The sequence below is a fragment of the Carettochelys insculpta genome, chromosome 1, assembly GCF_033958435.1.
Source record: "Carettochelys insculpta isolate YL-2023 chromosome 1, ASM3395843v1, whole genome shotgun sequence".
Lineage (NCBI taxonomy): Eukaryota > Metazoa > Chordata > Testudines > Carettochelyidae > Carettochelys > Carettochelys insculpta.
In genome coordinates, this window is record NC_134137.1 from 182,572,621 (window position 1) to 182,592,412 (window position 19,792).

The window sequence follows — 19,792 nt, forward strand, 5'->3', positions numbered from 1 at the left end:
CAGCCCCTGGCTCGGATTTCCTTCACACTAAGGCAAATCCAACCAGCCACAACAGCACCTCTGCCAGCCCCACTAGACAGCCAGAAGCCACACAAGCAAACCCACAGATTTCTCAGCTGCTGTACTAGCCCAGACCTTCAATCCCCAACATAAGGTGAGAGCCTCTTAAGCCTGTTTCACCCAACAACGCACAGATTTTCCAGACCCCAAAGAGTCCATCCCCAGACTCCAGTCAGTATATACTTGGATCTTACCCAAAACAACATGCTCATTAATTCTTCAGATCTAAAAAAGAAAGAACTGAGTTCAAGAGAAGAATTGTTAAAGCATTACTTTACAGGCTTCAATCATAACTATTGATACAGGCCAGCAGTGTTATTTGCTGATTCTTGAAAGTCTCTGAAAGCTCATTTCAGGCGACTTAGACTCAGTTATTAAAGCATTATAGATCCAACCCACCGAGTTCCACATGCTGGCACATGGACCCTTGGAGACCAAAAGACAAAGGATCCATGATTGACACTGCCAAGTCCACACCATTGTTCTCTCTTGTTGTTGTCTCCTATGCCCAGGGGCAATAACCCTTAATCCCATAGTCCCTTGAGGGTCTGCCCCCACCTGACTCAGGTGGGTTGTTGTGGCAAACTGCCATTGGATGAATCCCAGGAGAGAGAGTCTCAAATTTCTGAAGTGGACCTGTTCCTTTGTTTCAGCCCAGCTCACTTGACCAGTGGGCTGCACTCCATTGTCAAGTCCCAAACATCTGGGATGTGGATTCGACTGTCTGAGCCTTTGTTTATAGTCCATTCATCCCAGCTGGGGCTGAGCTCACACCTTTCATTGTGAAGCTTAGCAGTCAAACATTTTCTAGCACAGCTACATAGCTAAAATCTATAACTTTATCTACATACATGATACAGACATGAGAGTAGCATACATAGATTCATGGCATCATCAGCTTTCATTGGGCACCTCACACGACCCCCTTAGCACAATATTTGAGGTCAATAGCCACAGTGGGCATTAAAATGGCTTCCAGACCCAATATAAAAATCCAGTCATGTGACACATGGAGGGTGCAGCACGTGTCTTCACCCATCCAGAAAGAGATGAGGCTTTAGGACTGCAGCTTTCAGAACTAGCTGTGGTAGGAGTCATGGGGATTCCATGTGGCAGCAGGTTGTCCTCTGATCAGAAAGAACAATTAGAAACCCTGGTGTGGCCATACAAGGGCACATTTGAACCTTTTCCAAACAAACCTCTACATTCCCCACCATGTTCATATGAAACCCAATACCCAGCCTAGCCAAAAGTCCTATCCTATCCTGAAAGTGATAAAAATTTCATTTAATCCAGCGGGTCCAGGAGGGCTTAAAGCGAGGCATAATGTCAAGTCTGGAGTCCCTGGCATAGTCCAGTGTGGTCCATGTTCCTAAAGCAGATGGGACCATTCAATTCTATATAGACCTCCTCCAGACAAATGTGAACTCTGACTTCATTGTATTCATTCTGCCACGAATATGCGACATGCTAAATTGGCCCGGCCCAGCCCAGCCTGATACATGTCTACATTAAGCTTTTACTGATGGCTATTGACAGATCCTGCTCTCCCCTGATTTCCATGCCACAACTGCCATCTTGACCAATGCGATTTCATTTCACTTTATTGATATTACCTTCAGTTCACACAGTGCCCTGGCTGCCTTTCTAACACCAACACACCACGTCAGCCCTATGCAGCAGCCTACCTACATGATGTGGTAGTCTAGAATCAGAACTGGCCAACACACCTCAGAGATTTATCAATCAGTCTTTCAGTTCTTCCGGGATATCAGTGTAACTGCAAACCCGAACAAACACACTTCAGGGATGCAGGAGACTGGCTATTTAAACTCCCTAATGGAAAAGGTAAAGTGCAACCTTTGGCCGACAAAGGGGAAGCTGTAGACACCCATTCTGAGAATGAAACAAACAGGTTTGGGCATTCCTTCAGCATGCAGAGTCTTATAGGGAATTTGTGTCCATGTTTCCTTCTCTAGCAGCTCCCCTCAAATGAGTTCATTGCAAAAATAGCTTTTCACCAGGTCACGTGGTCCAGGGTGACGGGATTTCTGAGACATTAAAAGAGATTCTCTGTAACAAACCTGTATTCTGTAGCCCTGATTTCAAAAAATGTTTTACACATGGGTGTTTCCTCCTGGACCCAGAGAGTGGCACTGCTCCAGAAGTTACATGGTCAAGAACACCCTATTCTGTATATGAGCAGGGAGCTACTGGACTATGAAATGTGGTACTCAGTTCTCAAAGGAATGTCTAACAATACACGGAATGGAGAAAGCACTGCAGTATCATTTGTTCAGAACCCATCCTCTTCCCATCACTGACCACATGGGACTCCAGTGGCTCCAGTCGATGCCCAGGTCACCATTGGTACCTCAACCTTAGAGCCCTTTCATTTTCGTATAGACTAGTCCAAGAGGAACCACCAGAATGTGCACTTTCTGACCAGGATGCATGAAGATGGAAAGCCACAGAGTGAATGCCCAGACAGACCCACTCAAAGGCAGGAGTGAGAGGGAGTGAAGGAGTTGTCCTACAGGAGACTTGAGATCTGGGGCAGGCTTGCTAAATGAGTTAACGAGAGATCCCAGTGTAGGGAAGGAACCTAGAGCAGCTGGCTCCTTATAAGAAAGTTGAAGCCATTTGAGAGGTCAAGGGATGGAAGACTGACTCTGGGAAGCTGCAAGCTGGATCCAGGGTGATCACCTCATAAGAAATTGTTAGAGATTCTCTGTGAAGGAACCCCTTTTTTCCCCACCTGCCCGGGCTCTGAAGTAAGACCCAGGCCTTGGGACACATTTTGCAGGCTCTGAGAGTGATTAGAAAAAGCTGCCTTTTAAGTTTCATTGAAAGCCCTTCCCCTTTGGCTATTTGAACAAACTTCTGTGTACATTTCTTCAAACAGCGAATCAGCATGCGTTGAAAAGAATAGAAAAAACTGCGTATTGAAGAAAATACTTTAATATCCAGAAGTTCAGGCATGTTATATATCTATTATAAAATATTTAACAAGTGGTATTGTGGATGGCTATGGCTCTTCCACAAATTAAACAATTTTTAGTATCTGAATTCGTTTTGAGAATTTTATGGAAGATGAACCAATCAATGTTTTCACCCCATCCCTAAGTACTCATAGTTATCCTAAAATGGTTATGCTTCTGAAGAAAAACAAAACTAGTTGTGGTCTATTCTGTTGAGATTAAACTGTGTTCTTTGGGGTAAGCTTCTAAATGTGGCATTGCACTCAGTGAAGGTCAAGCAAAATCACATTTCATCAGGACATGCTTGAGCATCTTGTAAATTGCAGAGCTACACTTCAGAAATAATCTGTGTGAAAAGGTCTTATCTCCTTTATATCACCACTCACCAAGTGTTCTGAGAATGCAGATTGGACACCTCACTGGACCTTCCTTTTGTTGAATAAAAGAAAAGCAAATAATTCATATGTGTACGATAACTGACTGGGAAGATACTAAAGAGCCTAGCTCGATTCCCCTTTTCGATATGCAGAGGTAAGAGATAAGATTCTATTTTGGTTCCGGTCTACAACAACTCAAGCCTTATACTGTCAGCTAGGTCTAATTATTATGGCAAAAATGATGGATGCAGACGTTTCTGAATTTATTGGATCCAGCATCGTTCTGCTGTGTTGTAGAGGGTAGGATGCCGAACATCCAACTCAGAGGCTCCATGCACTCTTCGCACTAAGGAACTGTGCTCCATGGGACTCCCTGTGCTCTAGCAAGAGAGGAAAAGGATCATGGTGGTGGTGGGGGAGTGGGAGGTGTAAATTATGGGAAAAGAGTTCTTGACTTACATAAATCAAAGCTTAACATTAACTAAATCAACTTCGTTTCTCCTTCTACTGAAGTATTTGGCTCAGTAGATTTTTATTTATATTCTGAATGCTCATTTATGAGTTAATTGAAACTTCAAAATTTAACCGGCTCTCCAGACTGGTTTCACTTTTCATCTTTAATAAAGCGCTCTGTTTATTTTTCTCTCTACCAAGGCTGCTGGCGATGTTTCTAAACATTTATACAAAGTGTGGAAGAAGGTTTGTACACAGAGAGGTGATGCAAGAAACCTTCAGGTTGGGTCTTAAAACTCAGCCTTGGGGTTTTGACAAATGGATCTCAGATTGCAGTTTAGAGACAATGTTCTATCTCAGAGTGTGATTTGCTGTGATACAATAAATTCGATTCTATTCAGGATACACACTCTAGAGTGTACAAATTATAAAGAGACTTTAGTAGGATTCATTATTTTTTTCCTCATAATAATTTTTTAAATTCTAAAGGGTTGGCCCTCTTCCTCCTTTGAATGAAGGCTGGTGGCTATAAGAAAAGCAGATACAGTAGGGTCTCAACATTCACAAACCTAAGGTTCACGAATTCAAGTATTTGCGAGCAGCCACCTCCCTGTGCTCTGGGGTAGAGAGCGCCGGCAGCTGCTGCTCCCAGAGCTCAAGGCAGCTGCCGCTTCCCCAGAGGTCTGTGGAAGAGCTCCAGCAGCCACATCTTTGCTGGGTCCCCGGGCAGGGAGCCCTGGCAATTGCAGCTTTTCTGGAGCCCCAAGGAGGAGGAGCACCGGCAGCTGTGGCTTCCTCAGGCCTCTGAGCCCCTGTTTGCATGAAATTCAGCATCTGCGAGGGTTCTCAACATGGAACCCTTGAGAATGTTGAGACCTTACTGTACCTTCAGAGCTGGTCCCCATCTTACTCATTAAACATTTACCAATAGTGTGCCTTTAACAGCACAACTGGTGGCAGCATTGCTAAATTTACATCTTATTGAGATTCTTACCAAGTGTGTGCCATGAATGACTTTGCGAGTATCTATTTACATTTTGACTACTACGTTAGCTCCTAGCATACAATAGTCCATACAATTAATAGGCAATGCAAGGAAACATGTAAACTGGAAGCAGGTTTGATTATAAAGTGTCTAACTTATTCCAGGCATTTATTCCATGCTTCCTTTTACCATATGGGGAATACTTGGACTAATAGAGAAGGCATCAGACTGGAAGGCAGAAAAATCAGGTTTTATTCTCAGGTCTACTGCATATTTGTGGTGTGCTCCTAGGCAAGTCAACTTGCAAGGCCTGCTTCTCAGAAGTTCTGAGCACCCAAAGCGCCAAAGGAAATTGATGGGTGCTGCAGATGCTCAGCTCCTTTGATAACAAAGCCTTTAACCTTCTGGGACTCTAGTTTTCCCTGTCCATAGAATGGGGATAAAAATCTCTTTCTGAACTTTGTAAAATTCTTGAGATTTACCAATAAGAAGGCTATGTAAAATAACAAGTACTTTATTTTGCATACATCTTCTAAAATGGTGAACATTTTTTTCCTCCCATTGAAAAAATATCTGCTTTTGGCACTCTACTCTGTAGTAGCTCACTATGTCCCATAGGACTCTTTTTTCTAATCTAATAAAGCATATACTTAATAACCTTTTTAATCTTCTGTGAATCAGGCAAAGGCAGAACAGATTCCATTTTCTGCATTACTAGTAGATAGGTCATCCTACCTGACATACAGCAGCTTATTGAACCAATCTGGCTTTTGACTCTAGGCATTTCATGTTACATTGAATTAATTTAAACCAAATTACAATTCGGTCAGGACACAGACTCATTGAGAAGGGCATAGTATGAGTCTTGAATTTGTCACTAAACTGCAATAAACTCCTCCAGATTCACCACAGTGATGTAATACCTTAGCCTCGTTGATCCTATGCTTTTCTGACCCTTGTCATTGTTAGTATCAAGGCTGACCTACAGTGTCATTCCTTTAATTCCAATGTACAGTGGCCATCCTGATGTAATCTGTATACCCTATGACTTTGCCGTTCCATATTCTGTCTGACTGCTTTGTTCTTCCTCATTGCCAACTATTTAAAGCACACCAGTGTGTCAGGAAGTCAACAATGCTGAGCAGAATAGCTTTTGATTACCATGCAGTACCCCTAAACAAATGAAAAGAAACTAGTCATTTATCATTGCCCTGCTTTAACTAAATTTAGCAAATACCCCAAACATCATGGGATTACATTTATAATTTCAGATCAATAATCCCAAAATGATCTCTTCCTGAAAGCAAAAGAAACCTAAAAGAGGTGTGTGGATATGGGGGGAATAATGAACAATGTTATCCCAATTAAAAATATCATAGGAGGAGAAATGGTTAGCTAAAGAAATTACGAATGAAATCCAGGAGCTTTCGACCCTGGACAGTTTGAATGATATAAATATAATATTCAAAACTCCAATTGGGAGCAGTGCCCCATTGTGCTGGATGTTGGACAAAGGCACCCTCTGCCTCAGGTCATCATCTCAACAAATCCCTCCTCAGTCAGTAGCAACTGGCCCTCTGACAGTTGATGGAGGTGTGCAATGTGTGAGGCAAGTCAGCAGTTTTAGTCTTTGTCTGATTTAGCATCCTTGTTGGCAATCTCAGCAGGGAGGCACTGAAAGCTGATCCCTCCAGGGTACGGCTGAAACACATTGGTAGACCAGCATGATGAAGCATGTTGTTACAAGGGTAGAGTATGTCAGCCCCAAAAACCGTCAATCTAGTACCTTTACCACAGTTTCAGTTTAAAATATATGACTGGACCAGGCCCTCAGCTGTCGCTGTGTCTTTAAATCCAAGGGGAACTGGTTAACTCTTCCAACCTAAGACGGTAGGTAATATTTGTGACCGCATTCCAGGCTGCTTTAACAAATCTGCCCATATGGCTCTTTACATCGGTGTTGATCATAGTTAAATTGGTAGCATAACACAGATGGCTTATTTACCATCTTCATATTGATTCCCTCCCACCTCCTGCCCCCCGAAGTGGCGGCTGCTGCTTCATTAGCTCAGGTTAAGATGAGAATCTTTCCATGTAATTGAAGTAAGGCCTGTGGTAAGCTTTGCAAAATGCATCACTCCTCAGATTTAGATTCTGTATTCAGGTTGTTTGACAGTTAACTTGGCAAGATTCTTTCTCTCACCTTTAAAAGCCTGCAACGTTGATACAGGAAATCTGCTTGCTTTGTGCATTTTTGCACTAATTTGATTGAAGGCGTATCATGCTTCATTCATCAAGTTTTCCAACAGCATGTAAAGATACTGAATAACATCTAAACATCTTCAGCATGTGTCGTTTCAGCCTGGGTAGCTAACAATAGATAAATAATGAAAGCTCCATTTTCAGACTCCTGTGCTCAGATGTCACTTCAGGGCCTAATTCTGGAAATGCTCATTGCCTTCAGTCTCCACTAAATTCAGTTCCTGTTGAAGTGACCTATTCAAATCAATAACGATGGAGGGCACATAGGCCCAGATCCACAAAGGTATTTTAGCCACCTTTGTTCCATGTTTACTCAAGTCCCAGCTTTACGTTCCAACACTATTCACAAATCTCCTGCTCAGCTGGCACCTAACCCTGGAGGTGCTTAGACTCAGATAGCACCTACATTTCTTCTGTAAATAGTCCCTAGTATTCTATGTGTCTACCTCCAGGCATGCACGCTACAGCCTTCTGGTAGGCCCCCAGGTACCAATCACCCACCTAAGCTCCCACGTAATCCATAGATTGGGGGAAGATAGGGAGAAGAGTGCCTGTCTTGCTTGAGTGGTCTGATCTGGTGTGGGGGGAGGGGATGTTAAAGTGGAGAAAGACCCCCCCCTCCACAAGTGCTGTTGCTACATCACTTGGTACCCTAACCTTGGGCAAAGGTTATGAGGGAGTTCCTCCTGCTTCAGCTGCTTTGTGTGGAGAAAAGAGCCAAGTTCTATCTCACAGGAAACATCTTTGGCTTCTAAGCCACTTGAGTCCAGAAGAGTGATCAGGGCACCCCTTTCCCCCAACCTTCAGTCAGCACTGTCAGTAGCTAGCAGGAGCTGCCTAGCGTGATGGATTTTGCAGATAGCAGTGTAAGGCAGATATGATCAATCTGGTTTTCCGACTGATGGCCCGGTGAAACCCAACAAACTTGATGGATCTTTTGGTGTGGAAAACCTGCACAATAAACAGAACAACTTGCAGGATGGAGAAACGTGAAAAAGCTGTATGATATCACACTGAATCTACCTGGGTCACAGTGTACAGTGGATGAGCCAGTACAGAGCAAGGAGGGGCATGTGCTAATGAACCCAAGTGACACCTTATAGACTAACATATTTTGAACCATAAGCTTTTGTGGGCAAAGACCTGCTTCACCAGATGCATGTGGTCCAGACAACATCCCTACAGAACCAATCAAGTCAGGTAGTGAGACATCAGTCAACATGACATATAATCTATATTGGAAAATTTGGGCTGCTGAGGAGATCCCACAAGACTGGAAACAGGGCTACTTTATCAGGCTTCTGAAGAAAGGCAACCTGAAGGAATGCAGGAACTGGAGGGGCATCTTGTTACTGTCTGTTCCAGGAAAATTGTTCAACAGGATTCTCTTGGAGAGAATGAAGACAGAAATCAATAGACAGCTCCGGAAAGAACAGGCTGGCTTCCAAAGCGAGAGATCTTGTGGTGACCAAACAGCAACTCTCAGAGTGATCATAGAACAGTCGGTCAAGTAGAACCCCCCGCTGTACATAACCTTCATAGACTTTGAAAAAGGCTTTGACAGCATTGCTAGAGACACTGTGGAAACTGCTGCTACACCATGGCATCCCATCAGAAATTATTAACCTGATCCATTCAATGAACTCTCAACATGCCAATTGTTCACAATGATGTCTTGACAGAATCCTTCAGCACACTGTCAGGAGTGCGTCAAGAGTGCCCATTGTCACCTTTCCTGTTCTTGATCACAATGGACTGGATTACGAGCAAGACAACAGATGGCCACCAATGGGGCATCCAGCGGACACTTTTGAAATAGCTAGAGAACACTGATTTTGCTGATGATGTCATCCCTCATTCACACCAACATGAAAGCATGGAAGAAAAGGTTGCAATAGTAGACAAAACTTCCTCAGTGACTGGACTGAGCATTAACAAAGGAAAGACCAAGACAATGAGGACCAAGCAGTCCAACACCACCACCATCACACTGAGGGGGGATGGCTTCGAAGATGTGGCGCAGTTCCCCTACATGGGGAGTGCTATGGGCAGAGACATAGGACCAGACAAAGATATCAGTGCTAGGACAGGGAAAACAACAGCTACATGCAAGACTTCATCCCACATGGAGTTCACACATAGTACCTGCAAAGACAAAACTGCGGATCTTCAACACAAACGTGAAGAGTGGGATCTTGTATGGATGTCAGACCTGGCATACTAAAAAGTCTTCAAATCACAAGCTACAGACATTCATAAACTGATGCTTGAGGTACATCCTTCCCATCAAATGGCAAGACTTGGTAACAAATGAGGAGCTGTGGAACAGAGCCAACAAGAATCAATTGACATTCAAATCAAGAGAACAATATTGGGGATGGCTGGGCCACAGTCTCAGAAAACTATCATTAGCATCATACATTAAGCTCTCACATGGAACCCACAAGAAAAACGCAAAAGACGACGACCTCAGATAATGTGGAGAAGATCCATTGAGATTGAAGGACAACAACTGGGGGACTCCTGGAGTCAGCTAGAAGTTTTGTCTTGAGACAGAGTGAAGTGGAAGAGACTGGTAGGTGACCTATGCTGCACCTGGAGTACAAGGGTTTAAGTCAAATACATCAAGTATAAGGCACCTAGCTCTCCCATTCATTGCATACAGATGTTAAGACCTAATTCAGGTTTTTTGGATTACAGCTTTGTCCCTGTGATTTTCTAGGCACCTAAAAGTTGCGCACTGTGACTGTCAAAATAGGAACACTTATGTCCCTTTGTGGATCTGGGCATTAGTGCCTGCTAGGATCAGGCCCATATAGAACAGTGGTTCTCACATTCAGGCCAATTGTTCAACATACTGCTTGTCTTGTGAGATGCTAAATGGCTGCAGCAGGATGTAAGAGCATTCAGAATATTGCAGAGCTGGGCACTTATTCAGCTTGAACACAAACTTTAGGCACAGGTATGGGCCCTCTGAAGTGAATGGAATTACCGATGTGCTTAGTTAGGCATGTGTTTAAATACTCCATTGATCCAAGGCCACGTGTGAAGTTAGCCAAGTAGCACTTTTAATTATGCCTATTGAAAGGCGGAATATTTTTTCCAGGAGGAAAACTTGCGCATGCAAACTTGTGCAGGAGCAGTTATTATTGTTCAGTTTCCAAACCTATACAGAAGGATTCAGAAATAAAATCTTGTGATGATTAAAATCTGAACATATGTGAAGTTGATATTTAACTGAATAAATTAATTTCATACCACCGTAAAGATGAAGATCAACATCCATTGATATCAATGAAAGCTTCCCTCTTGATTACAGTGGGCTCTGGATTAGGGTCTAGATGCTGTAGTTACTTTTTATTATGAAGATTGGAAAAGAATCTAAAACTATGTTCTCCTTCAGTCTTTTTCATTTACTGACAAACACTGATTGGCAGTGAAATGCCATCACCACAATGGTGGGTTCTGTCATAGCAGTAGTCAAGAAGTGACTGGAATAATCATCGGCATCTTCCATTCAGGTTCAGAGCAGAAACAAAAGGCCAGAGCAGTCATCAGTCTGTTTCAGCATATTTATCCAAGCTTTTAATCTGTTGTATTGAAAGGGAAAGGTCTCACCATATGTTTCAACTTTACCATTGACAAAAAGAAACAATTTCATGAAAATAGACATTTGACATTTTTAGGAGAAAAAGTCAACATGTTCCACTCGTATAGTAAATTGGCAAATGCACAGCTGTATTGACATATTTTCTACTCTTATGGTTAATTCATGTCAACCTGCTTTTGAAAGAGCAGTATGTTCCCAATGATTTAAATGTGACAATCAACCATTTGATGTTATTCTCTCATTTAGAATTACAACCAGTTTGTTCCTGAAACATTTCATACTGCTGGCGTTTTAGTTTTTCAATGTTCTCTTTTTGGACTGTGAACTATAATGCACATTTCTGGCAAATTATGTATAATTTCACTGAATGCACTGAATCCACTTATTAGCTAACTTATCTACATTGGTACAGATTGGGGTTTGGAACTCAAACGGTGGCCTTAATATGACTGACAGCAATAAAGAAAGATCTACCAATATCACTGATTCACTGGCTAACCGAACACTTATAGTCACTACCATTTTGGTAAGTCCTGCTACATACTGTTGACATTATTAACCACAATGTAAAATAGAACATACATTACTTACATTGTTTTACATACATATATATATGAAGCCTTCCTTTCTCAGCCCAAACTCTGCAATTCATCTTTTATGGTTCCTTGCACCAATGTGTGGTTTGACAAATCACCCATGTTTCTAAACCAGCATATTATTCACATATAGACACAGAATCAAACTGCCCGCTATCCATCTATCCACCAGAGTAATCACATTTCCATATTATATTTAGCTAATCTCTGTACTTTGAAGAAATAACTGTTTCTTTCAACCAAGAATATTTCACACACAAAGATTAAACTTTATAGTCCATGTGTACATTTTCAGACTTCTCACTACAAGCAAAGTTAAGGTGGATGAATGAGCAAAGGAGCTTATGGTACAGAGCAGAGAAAGATTCTGGTATATCCTCACTAGTACTGAATAGAAGTTACACTGGAGGAGGGAGGATGTGTTAAAATGTCATAACCTCATGCCACCCTAATCCCCATCTTCCTGAACAATGCTCATGGGTTCTGGGTTCCCTTAAGAAGGGGAAGATGCAGATTCCTTGTACAGGTTGAACCTCTCTAAGCCAGAACTCTCACAGCTGGCAAACTCCATAATCTGGCATGATTTTAGGTAGCCAGATGACCACTTATCATGGGTGTGGCCAAGTTTCAAATAGTCCCATACAGTTTATTTCCAGCCGCCAGTCCTGGCTCTCAGTATTCTGTGCTGTTATTTAGCTCTAATTTATCCTTAAATGTTTTTTAAAGAACCCAGAGAGGTAGCCAGGTTAGTCTGTATCTTCACAAAACAAGAAAAGCAGTTCTTTCACACTTTAAAGAGTAGTAAAATAATTTATTAGTTAATGAGCTATCATGGGACAGACCCATTTCTTCAGAGACGTTCTTCAGGTCAGAATTTTCCAGATCTGAACAAGTAGGTCTGTCCCAAGAAAGCTCATCACCTACTAAATTATTTTGTCAATCTTTAAGTGCTACAGGACTGCAATACAAGTGTTGGTAATGCTTCTAGACAATATTGACCTTGCATGGTCAGGCAAATTCTCTTGTCTGGCACCCACCAGATTCCGAGGGTGCCAGATTAGAGAGGTTCAATCTGTACTACAACTCCCTTTCTACTGATGTTCCACTGCAAGGACATTAAAACCAAAGAAGCCATCCTTGTCCAAAAATTTTTTTAAAAAAAATTAAAGAAATATCATGTGCAAAAATGATTACTCTATCCCATAAATATATAATCCAGTCTATGCCTCTATAAATTTCACACTTTTTACAGTTTTTTTTTAAATTTAGAAAGTCTATATTTAGGTTTACTTTATGATTCTTGGGCTCATGTTGCACTACAGGAGTATCATAACCCATCCCTTAATATGGCACATTATGTCGTTCACAAGTTGGACCTGATTTTGGAGGTGCTGAGTACCAAACAACTTTAATTAAAGTTGGATGTATCAGGTTCTCAGATCCTGTGAAACAGAGACCCAAATGCATTTATAGCTAACTGATTTGGGAAATTTACTAATATATCTGAGATGACTTTAATGGACACAGTAAATTACTTGCACCTGTACAACCTTAGTCAATCAAATTATTTGTATAGTATGTAAACTGATTATCTGAAATGTACCTCATTTCCATTGCTAAATGTGTGGTGTGTTTATTCTATAGGAAGATCCCTATGTTATGTACAAAAAGTCTGATAAGCCCTTGTATGGAAATGACAGATTTGAAGGATATTGCCTGGATTTGTTGAAGGAACTTTCAAATATTTTAGGCTTCATTTATGAAGTAAAACTAGTTTCTGATGGCAAATATGGAGCCCAGAATGACAAAGGAGAGTGGAATGGGATGGTCAAGGAACTCATAGATCATGTAAGCTTGAATCATTCTGTCTTTATTCTTCTTTAACCAGAGATAGTTTATAAGAACCTGAGTCAAATGGAGTGTTTTCTTTAGCAGACAAAGAGCAGAAAAGCCTTTGACCAAAGACAAGTATTTAGGGTCTGGTGTTGGGGTGTTCTAGAAGGGAAGAAAAACATCCACCAAGCTGCAGGCCTGACCATGGCGACTCAAACAGCCCTGTGACTACAGTAATTTCCCCAGCACCTGAGCCCTTCCCCCCTACTGCAGCAATAGTTAAATCTCCATAGCCGTGTACTCAACTTGCCCCTGAACTTCACTGCTCTGCAGTTCATATGTGGAGCTGAGTCCCATGCAAGCTCCCCAACTCGTGCTGTGCCCTATCTATTGGAAAGGTACCCACATTGTTGCATCAAAGGATCTCAGTGTTTGTAAACACAAGGCAAAGTTTTAATTTTGGGGTCTGCTCCCTTCCTAAATGAGCAATATTTTAGACAAGTCTGTTGTGCTGCTGATAATGTCCTAATAAGGCACTATCCTGGCACGCTTCCTTGAGGTAAACTCTTTCAATCATACTCACTCATACATAGGTTCAGTCATAGATTGCACTTCTGAAGTAGTTTTCCCAACCCCCCATGATCTTTAATTGAGGAAACAATGAATTTTTAATCCTACGCTCAATTATAGTACAGCTACAAGGTAAAACTAGACTTGTTTGCGTTAGCTTGTTTAATCCCCAGTAGAAGAGCGAAAAGGAACTAAGTGTGCCTGTCGAAAGCAAAGAATGTTGAGAACAATTTCCAATCTGTGTTTACAGAAAGCTGATTTGGCAGTCGCTCCGCTCACCATCACCTATGTAAGGGAGAAAGTAATTGACTTTTCAAAACCCTTCATGACGCTGGGGATCAGTATTTTGTACCGGAAACCCAATGGCACAAATCCTGGTGTTTTCTCTTTTCTAAACCCTCTTTCTCCTGATATTTGGATGTATGTCCTCCTAGCCTGCCTTGGAGTCAGTTGTGTACTCTTTGTAATTGCAAGGTAAGTTCAACAACTGTGTGAGAGACACAGCCACTTTACTTGCCTATTATACGTGTTGCACTGGTCACACAACACACAATCACTCCATTAATAACAATTTAACTATATTCTAGATTTTTTTTCCAAACTGCCTTTGGGGGAGGCAGGCTTGCCTTTTTTTTTTTTTTTTAAACCTGAAAGTAAATATTCATAGTGTGATGGGATTGTTCTTTACTTAAGAGCTTAAGGGAGAAAAAAATAAAAATAAAATGTGTTAGTTACTTAATAGAAATGAAAATACTACATGCAGTTGCTTTTCAGCACAGTGTTATTCCTTTATAAACACTGCACTTCTAATCTAATACTGCCTACAGAGAATCTGAAAATCTCTGTTGCTGAAGGGTGGAAGTCAGCTCTGATCAATTCGCTCTGAAAATTCAGGACAGCACCACAGAGAACTCAAGGGCTTGGCCCTGCAAGATGCTCCCATACCTCTCTCTCAAGTGAATTGTCGCAGGACATGCAAAGCACGTTCTATCAATTGCCAAGTGACATCTGTATTCCAGAAGATACTTATGACCCAGGGGAAGCATGTTTAATTTCAATGCTCTGCTTAAAATTAAGCATATGCTTAATTAAGTGCTGTCCTGAATCAGGACCTCTGCTAACCATGATCTCTAATATACTGAAGAGCAAACTAGTAATAAAATTCAAGTTTAGAAACCTGGTTGGGGAAGGGGGAGGAAAGGAGAGGAGATGGACGGGGCAGTGGAGGGAGGAGACTGATCCATGAAAATTTGACCAAGGTATGTTTAAAAACTGAAAAGGGAAAATAAGATTGTCAGAGTTCATGAATGCTTCTTTCTTAGCAGTCCTGGAGTCTGATATTCCAATGCCTTTCTTATATGAATAGATCATACATAAATGTCACTTTAACTTCAATGCTATTAACTAGTATGAGTAAGGGTTAGTCATTGCGATGAAGATTTGTGGGATCAGGCATCTACATTGCACAGGAGACTTGACAAGATATCCCTTCCTAAGAAATTTCAATATTTTATATGTAGGAGTATTATTTCAACATGCTTTGGATGCCATATTTGAACCATATTAATCTTCTTCTGATGGCATTTGATATCCATACTAGAAATCTGTAAAAATTGCTATTTATTTATACTTTTCCTCCCATATGGAATTATATTTTTCATTGCTATTTACTGAACATATTCCTCCTCCTTAAGAGTATATGTAAAACATTTTTCTGAGTTAGTGCTTCTCCATTACCAACAATTACTTTTTCTGCTGACGACACCTGTTAAATCTCTCTTCCTGATTCTAAGTATTGCTACAAATATAAAACAATGACATAATTTATACTGATGAAAGGAAAAGAGCATCAGAGTAGATACTCGATAAAAACAAGTTTCAAATCACGTAACTCCTCATGGTCTAACAGTTATATAACAAATATAGCCTAATATATAAAGTTTTGTAATGTTATCTTGTTGAAATTTGAAATATTTCTTATATCAAATATATAGTGTAAATATTTATTACAAAAGTCTTGTAACCACTCGAGCTAATCTGAGTCAATTTGAAATATATCTTTTGGTTCCAGAGCAAATGAAAGAGCAAATGTAATAAAATAGCATCATTATAATTCTACTTTATTCATTCTAATAGTGTGTATACGTGCTGTGTGACTTCTTGAACAGCTGTGAGACAAGTTGTGAGCTTTTATCCTGACTTCTGCCTCCTTCCCCACTCCAAATTATGATTTCTTTCAATTGGCATGCTCCCTTACTTCAGGAGCAGTCCCACAGAGGTCAGTTTGACCTGGTATACGTTTTTATGGCCCACAGAACAGCTCTCTTTTCAATGGATGCACTGGCCAAATGCACTTGCGCATATATGAAACTTTGTCTACTTGCTAGTTTCAGTATAAGTACCCCAGGCAGACTACAGTGTGGGGCAGCCATTTGTGGTTTTTATTGGTTGTTCTTGTTGCTGTTGTTTTAAATGCTTAGGGTAGGGGCATGGAATCATGGGACAACTCATGAGTGGAATGTAGTCCTGGGTGAGAGAAATAGTTCATCCATCACACACGTAATCTAGTATCAGCCTGGAGACTGCATACAATTAGTCGTGATTTCCCACAACCTTGTGCAATGGCTCACTGTACCATGAATAATAGTATCAACTGTTCACAAATCGTTGTCTCATTCATGGCTAATAATTATTCTGCCTACGAGTGACAGATTAGCCTTGTTCTGCTGTTGTGTCCCAAGATGACTAAATTCATCCCACACCCTCTCCACCAAAGAACATGGAGAATTTAAAAAAAAAAAAACCACAAGCTGCAGCTTGCCCTCTGCTGTGTAAGTTCTCTAGGAAAACCATCACACTCAGATACAGCCAGTGACCAAGAAAGCTGGCGGGAGGGCTTTACTCAAATGAATGGCCAACTGAACACAAGCAAAAAAGAGGAAAATATTATTGAATCATCATCCCTCATATTTCACTCTCTCCACTGCTACAAGCTTTGTCCTGAGAACAAATATAGCGCTCATTTTCTAATTTCTAAAAAAAATCCTTATACACATCAAACTTAGTTATTCCTGTTGATTACTGATTTACAAAAACAGGAGACTTCCATGTGTCCAATTCAGCAAATGCCTTAATAATGTTAAGAATATGTTAAGGTTCTATTTGCATCAATGGAATTTAAAAGTCTGCTTGAGTGCTTTGCTGAACTGGTGCCAAGAAACAGTGCTAAATTAGGGAGCAAATAATTATACTGAAGGTTTTCAGTATATACCTGACATAGGCTAGGACTTCCTCTACATGTCTAGAAAAAGCAGGGATAATCCATTGAGCCCTCCAAACCTGTTTCAGGTGCTAAAGATATGCTTCTTTCTCCATGCAATTCTCAAAGCACCTTTTCGTGGGATACTGGAAGCAGATCTCAGGAAGATTCACACACATACTGCTACTGTTCTAGCAGCGGTATAAACAACTACACTTTATTGTTTCCTGTTGCAGTTTCACTAAGAGAAATATTCAGGTATAATATTTACGGACATATCTGTAGTACTTCTACAGGCTCTTTTTTCCAGTTGCATGACTCATATTTTAATACTCCGTAAGTACTATATAGCATTATCTTTTTTCATTGAGTACTATAATTACACAAATAGCGATGCCTTTATCATAGTTTGGAAATATACTGATTTTACTGGCATTTTCTGTTCCATATTATCTGTGACTACACTAATAATGTTCTGCTAAAATTTCTCTCTGTTGCCATCTTTGTGTCATATCTACTGGTAACATCAGTGGAGGAAGTGCTAGCTTAGGTGTCCATCCGTGAAATAGGCACTTGCAGTGTCATCTAACTTTGCTCAGAGAAACCCTATGTGAGGGAGTGGTTAAATGCCAGCAACCTCCAAAATCGTGTCTACACCACTGCTCCCACTGGAGGAAATGAATCAGCAGAAACAACAGTGGAAATACGAAGAGAAGTTTCCTAGGTTAGCCATATCCTGCAACAGAATCATTGCCCTGGCCCTCCACCATTGACTATATTGTCATTTCATAAGGTATATTTTCACAGGATAAGGTGCACAGCAAGAAGATCTGATACTGAATTGTAATAGCAAATGAGTCACCAGCAAAAAAAATTTAAAAAAAATCAACTGTAGTTACTTTTGCTCTTTCACTAATCAAAAAGTCATATACAGTAGTAAAACCTTTCCGGTCTGGCAGGAGTAGTTTGCTGACTGAACTTTATTGCTTTTTTTCTAGCAGTTGCTATTTTGTTCTTTCCGTTATTGATACATTTTTGTCTAAGCCGCAGAATACATTTATTACTTAAAACAAGGTAAGAGCCTGGCCCTGGCTCAATTTATAACGCAAGATTCCTGGCAAAGGAGTAAGCACAGTTACTGGTTTTACACTCATGTTATAGGTCAACACTGTAATTCAGTATTGGTAAAAGCAGAGTAGAAGGCCTTTGTACTTTGATGGCTTGTGTGCAGGTTAGCTGGGGCATAAAGGCCAGGGGCTCACAGGCCTGAGTTTCGCCTTCTGTGCACAAATCTACTTCAGAACAATTTCACTGAGTGCAGAGAGGTGGTTTTCATTCTTAGCACAGTGAATGTAATGGCTTTGTTTTGTTGTTTGTTTTTCTTTAATGGTGTATGCAGAAAAGTTTTGTCTTTAATCTTTACATTGCCTCTTGCAATTATTTTTAACAACTATTGTACTAGAGATGATGATATTGTTTAGTTAATGGCATCTTAAGCTACACACTGTTTCAATTAGTACATTCATTACTATTAGTGTTCATTACTTTAGCTTCACATAGAGCTTTGGTTGCAAGAGTGCATAAATTCAAAGCTTAATTATATTGCTGAAACAGTAATTAAAATGTATTGGCATGACATTGTCAATTACAGCTATATTCATAAACTTCGTCAGGAATGTACCTACTATGCTCTGCAGAGCTGAAAAGCAGCAGGCTGGGTACCATAGGGAGGAACAAAATTTAAAATTAACTTTGCAACTATTTTGCAGACCATAAGGGGGTAAACATTTTGCATTTTCAGCAAGGTGTGCTGGGAATTAAGCAGAATTCTTTCACTCTTGAAGGAAAAAGTGGCTGCTGGATTCTCTGTACATGATACTGAAGACATACCTATATTGCTTTTAAGCACTGAAATTGCCCTCTCAAAGTAGCAATATCTGATCAAAGTGCTGTAGCCTCCCTATTGGAGAGAAAGCCACAAAAATTCAAGTCTAAACCTCACTTGTCTTGTAAAGTATTTTTTCATCAAGCCCAAAGCCAGTGCATGTAGAGTGGCATTATTCTATCATGGTTCACCAGGGAGCAGCTTCATGGAATCAGTGCACCCTCCTCTTTGCAAGCCATCAACTGGGGGCTAGGGGAATGGTCGGGAATTTTACAAGAAACGGTAGTTTTATACTCAAGGATTATAGTCCAAGAGCGTTAGGAGTTATGAAGTAAGGTTTACTCTAAAATTGGAGCTCTGAAAGCCACTCCCTGCACTGTGGTGCTGCTCTGCAGCTTGCATACGGTAGCTGGACACTTATGTTTCTATGAGTTTTGGTTATTTTATTTTCTTCATTAATCTTTTCATTTTCTGCATTCTTAAGCAGGTTTGCTGGTTCAGTGTGCAGCTTATCTGATGTTTACAGACTGTTTCTGTTAACTATCACAGGTTTACACCTTATGAGTGGTATAACCCCCACCCGTGCAACCCTGACTCAGATGTGGTGGAAAACAATTTTACTTTACTAAATAGTTTCTGGTTTGGAGTTGGAGCTCTCATGCAGCAAGGTACACCGGTCACACGTCATTATTGCACACATCCCACAGTCTGCTCAAGGGCTTCTGTGCTGGTAAACTCCACCCTCTGTAGTTAATATATATATTGTAAAACCTGATCTCAGAATTTAAACAAAGCAGATTGCATATCAGTGGAGCTGGGATAGGGAGGGAAGGGAAATGAAACTGACACTTGCTGATATCCCAAAATAAGGCAATAGCAGAAATTAGAAGGAAAAACATACAGTGAAATATAAAGTGTCTA

At 40.7% G+C, this 19,792-nt stretch overlaps 1 protein-coding gene across 1 annotated transcript in view; it reads left to right on the plus strand.

The window, feature by feature from the left end:
• GRIK1 (glutamate ionotropic receptor kainate type subunit 1) overlaps positions 1-19,792 on the plus strand; it is a 248,748-nt gene that overhangs the window by 197,507 nt on the left and 31,449 nt on the right. The window contains exons 9-13 of the mRNA XM_074983450.1: positions 4,073-4,117; positions 11,141-11,254; positions 12,969-13,172; positions 13,978-14,201; positions 19,421-19,539. Of these exons, the coding sequence (XP_074839551.1) occupies positions 4,073-4,117; positions 11,141-11,254; positions 12,969-13,172; positions 13,978-14,201; positions 19,421-19,539 (706 nt within the window). The remainder of the gene's footprint in view (positions 1-4,072; positions 4,118-11,140; positions 11,255-12,968; positions 13,173-13,977; positions 14,202-19,420; positions 19,540-19,792) is intronic.